General features: G+C 35.8%; 1 protein-coding gene across 1 annotated transcript; it reads left to right on the top strand.

Annotated features, from left to right (window-relative positions):
* Positions 1-238: 238 nt before the first annotated feature.
* LOC148950708 (uncharacterized) lies at positions 239-1,732 on the top strand. The gene has a single exon (XM_089091925.1). The coding sequence runs from the start codon at positions 239-241 to the stop codon at positions 1,730-1,732; it is 1,494 nt and encodes a 497-aa protein (XP_088948051.1).
* The last annotated feature ends 2,875 nt before the right edge of the window (positions 1,733-4,607 follow it).

The raw sequence follows: 4,607 nt of genomic DNA on the forward strand, positions 1-4,607 counted from the left end.
TATTGCACTAGTTACAACTGAAAAAACACCCCATCATCTACAGTCAGTAATGCAAAAAGCATTGAATAACGTACAACAGTAGTGTAGAGAGAATAATATGATATTATCACCTGAGAAAACAGTTAGTATGCTTTTCTCAAAAAGTAATAATACTCTAATACCACAGGTGAATCTTCAAAATCAGGTTATTAGGGTGGATGATTCTTTTTGTTACCTAGGACTAATTTTGGATAGTAAAATGACTTGGTTGAGACATATAGAGTATTTACTTGGTAATATAAGGAGTAGGTTAAACCTTATAAATGTAATGTGCCTAGGAAAAAGGGGCGCTTCTTATAAGTGCCTTAGTAAAATTATAAAGGATGTTATTGATAGTAAGTTTGATTATGGCAGCTTTATTTATGGTGATACTAGCAAGAAGAATTTTAAAAAGTTAGATGTAGCTTATCATAGTGCTCTTAGGCGATCCTTAGGCTGCCTAAATAGTACCCCTGTTCCTGCAATGATGATTGAGTTGGGGGTGAATACCCTTACATTACGACGTGATAAGTTACTTGTGAAGTATTTTGCTAAGAAGACTAGTCTAGATGATGATCTTATTAACATAGAAATAATAAGAAATTACAATAGAGATATTAGTTTTAAGACCAGGAATATTCCTGCTTTTTATAGATGTATTAATTTACTTTCTAGTGAGTGCCCAAATATAACACCAATAAATGAGATTGCCTTTGAGGATAGTGTATTAAATAAACCATGTGAAATAAAAGATAATGTATATTTTCCTATGCCTGGCAGTGGTAAGGATGGTAATATGACTGTAAAAGATGACTGGTTTAGACAGACTGACCATTTAAGAGACCATATACAAATCTTTACTGATGGTTCTAAGTCAGATAAGGGTGCCGGCTGTGCAGTAGTTATTCCCAGTATTTCAATTTCATGTAGTTTCTTGTTACCAGGTAGCCTATCTATTTTCTCAACTGAGATGATAGCATTATATAAGGCTTTGGATTTTATAAAGTCATATGGCCATGCACAGAGATGGATGATTTGTTCTGACTCTGCATCGGCCCTTAAGTACCTGATGAATGAACATGACCCTAGTCATGAGAGAGTTTATAGTATTCATCAAGTTGTTAGATCATTAGATTTTATGGGGAATGATATACTTTTGGTTTGGGTCCCAGCACATTTTGGATTTGCTGGAAATGAATCTACTGATAATATGGTTAAGCGGGGTATTCTAAATGGCGAGAGTATAATTGTAAAGCCCACAAAAAGTGAATACATAACATGTATCAATAATGTATTATGTGATAGGGAGAGAAATGAGTACATTAGAAATTGTGTAAACCCAATTTTAAAGCTTTATGATTATAGGCCACCACCTGATGGACTAGTACATGATGTTAGATTTGTTGCTGCTACTATTTTCAGATTGAGGACAGGTCATGCCAAAACCCGTTCAGTTTTGCATAAGTGGGGCAGAGCTGACTCTCCGTATTGTGATATCTGTAATGAGTATGATGATGTTAGACATATCCTAATGAAGTGTAGGAAATATGATGTACAAAGAAATGTATTTAGAAGTTTAATTTTAAAGTATTTCAGTGCATTTACAATGAGAGCAATCCTTGGTCATGCTAAGTCCCCTAAGTGGGCCCATAGAAAGGCTATATCCTTATTGACTAAGTATATAAAAAATTACAATTTGCATAACGTTCTATAATATTTGTATTTTAATTCTTTTTTTTTTTTTTTTTTTTTATTAGATATGTTATTTGACCATAGCAGAATGTGATATGTAAAAAGGTGTCAGTGCTTTGAGTAAGAACACTCTGTACAACGTCTTACTACAACCCCGTGATAGTTAAGTGTTGACGTGGCCTGTTCCAAACATATATTTGTGTGATTCAATGTGACGTGGCTCCATTTAGGACCCAAGATTTAATAGAGGATCGCACGTATACGAGCGGTTGATTCGCTCAAACGTCAACTAAACAACAACACAACAACATCTATGACATATGCAAAGTAATAAAAAACATATCTAAGCATAAAAAACCGAGTGAATGAGTGTATTTACAAAAGACATTTTAGCAGTTTCATAATACCTAGAGGACAAAACCATAAATTCACAACTGCTTAAAAAGAAAAAACAAGACCATCAACTGAGATAAAATCCAGAGGTTGACTAGAAAAGAAAACCTATCCAATCAACTAGGGCAAAGGGCATTAAAAAATATCTGAAGTAATGATAAAGAAAAATGAAGAACAGAGAAATTAACGGTTAAAATACTTACGAGAACGACATTTACAACAATTCTTCCGAGAAGCTAAGGTAAAGGACATTGAAAAAAAATGAATAAAGAAATAATAAACAAAAATGAAAAACAAAGGAATATACGGTTAAAAAATAAGCGGCAGCGAGAATTATACCGAGTCACAACCAAAGTGAAGTACAAGAAAATATGTGGTTACAAGACACGCCACAAAGAATCAAAAATATAAATGAAGAACAAAGAAATAAAGGTGGAGTAAACTACATAAGCGTCAATTAAAAGTCATTGAAATTCTTCAGGGTTGTATGTATTTGCTGCAGAATCTACCATTTTTCCGAGGAAAAAATTGCCAACAAAGGTAATTCATTTGGAAGTTGCTGCTTGCTCGATCAAATTAAATTACCATCATAAAAATTTCCAAATGAACTGGTTTGGCCTTTTATAGGGCCTCACTTGCTCTCTAAAGAGTTCCGCAAACAAATCCGAAACTTGAAGTAATGCTTTGCTTTAACTTCATTCAATGTAAGCAATGACCGAACCATCAATAGTCGTAATGCTTTCAGTTCCAAATAAGCTGGACAAATTTATCACCCAATCAATTAAGCTGCACATGCATTACAAACACTAAAAGGGGATTTTGAACAACTTCATATAGCCAAATGTACTTTTTGGACCTTATGAAGCCATTGAAAAACGCCTTGCAAAACCTTTAAACTATGGGATCTCTCGTAACATAATCGATTGTTTGAAAGAAATATTGCAATATTCAAGCAGCCATGCCAAAGACTACAAGAAAACGCAAGAAGTGGAGGAAGATGTAAATCAACTGGGACAACAGACTCGGTTAGAGGGTATGCGACAATTAGAATTAATATTTAAAAGCCTATCGTCAAAATCCTAAAAACCTAAAGGCGATGCCATAGTCAAGAACAACCTCAAATCCCTCCCTTCAAACTAACATGATTACGATTCAAGATTCTGTGTCAAAGACTAAAGTTCTTGCTAAGGCCTTTCACGAGTTTTCAAGCTTTGATGCATACAAGGATGTCGATGAGTTTCTTTATCGCTCCGATACCGTCCGAAACCACGTCAACTAGTTTGCTCCAAAAGCTTGACGGGCTCTGCATCAACTTGATGTAACCAAATTATCCATTCCAAAGATGATAACTAATGTTGCCCTCAAGCACTGTAGTGCCAAACTAGCTGGATCTACGTCACCACTCTTCCGGCTCTGCTTTTGGTCTAGATCCTTACAAATGGTGTAGAAGCCCACCTCTAAACTCCTGTTCCCAAGCCACAAAATAACCCCACTCAAGTATATCGATAAGCTTCCTCTCTTGTACTAGTAAGCCCCATTTTCTGATTAACAATAAGCAGCATCAGGTCCACCGAAAATGCTCGGTATTTGACAGCTTGAATAACCAGCGTCAGTAGTGAGTTAGACATCTGACCCATGGGTACCTTAGGGTGCTGTCTTTTCACATTACAAAACCTCCTGATTGAGCAGTACTCAGTATCACTATTGCGTTGGTCTTCGGACCCAAGGCTATGACATTAAGGTGAAGTCAATTTTGATAGAGTTATAAGGAACTCTTGAAAAAACACCAGTTGTATGGAATTTGTAGTCGTCTACTTAAGGTTCTTGGGTCCTTTGGGTAGCATGTATAGAACAATACGTTACTTGGTCTATATATAAACGACGTAGGGGAACGTCTGATTAGCCCTCAATAACACTTTGCTGGTGACACAAGGGCCACGCAGAGTTCCATTTACAAAATGACCCTGCAAAAGCATGATAGTGCCTATGATCGGATCTCCAGAAAACAAAACGTGGTATGATGCCTGGATGGTCAGTTCCAATGCATGAGAGACTAAAGGGTTACCAGTCCCTTTTACAAGGTCTTATGTCAACATCCCGTCTTTATCTTCAAGGGTAAAGGCATAAAGATAGTTAAAAACTCTCAGGAATTCCTTTCTCGTCATACCTCCCTTGGGACGCACCTCTCGATCAGTTTTGATCTTCCAGCTAAAGCTTTGCTATGAGAACTTTATAAATACAAAACTTCAAAATTAATATAATTAGTAATATTTTAAAAGAGAAATCAGAAAATACGTTTATTTCCTTGAGTGATTCTATCATTTAGGTTTCACTTTCTAGTCTTATTGCACATAATCTTTATTTTACACTTCTAGACTTGGCCCTGATTAGAATTAAGCCCCCCAAATGGCAATTGAACCTCATCTCAGGTCTCATGAGTTCATTTATTCTGACGTTCTCTTTTTATCTTGAATCTTAAATTTTGCTTCAAATGGCAGGACTGT

Source organism: Artemia sp. Qi Xiang Cuo, chromosome 7 (genome assembly GCF_049724085.1).
Source record: "Artemia sp. Qi Xiang Cuo chromosome 7, ASM4972408v1, whole genome shotgun sequence".
Classification (NCBI taxonomy): domain Eukaryota; kingdom Metazoa; phylum Arthropoda; class Branchiopoda; order Anostraca; family Artemiidae; genus Artemia; species Artemia sp. Qi Xiang Cuo.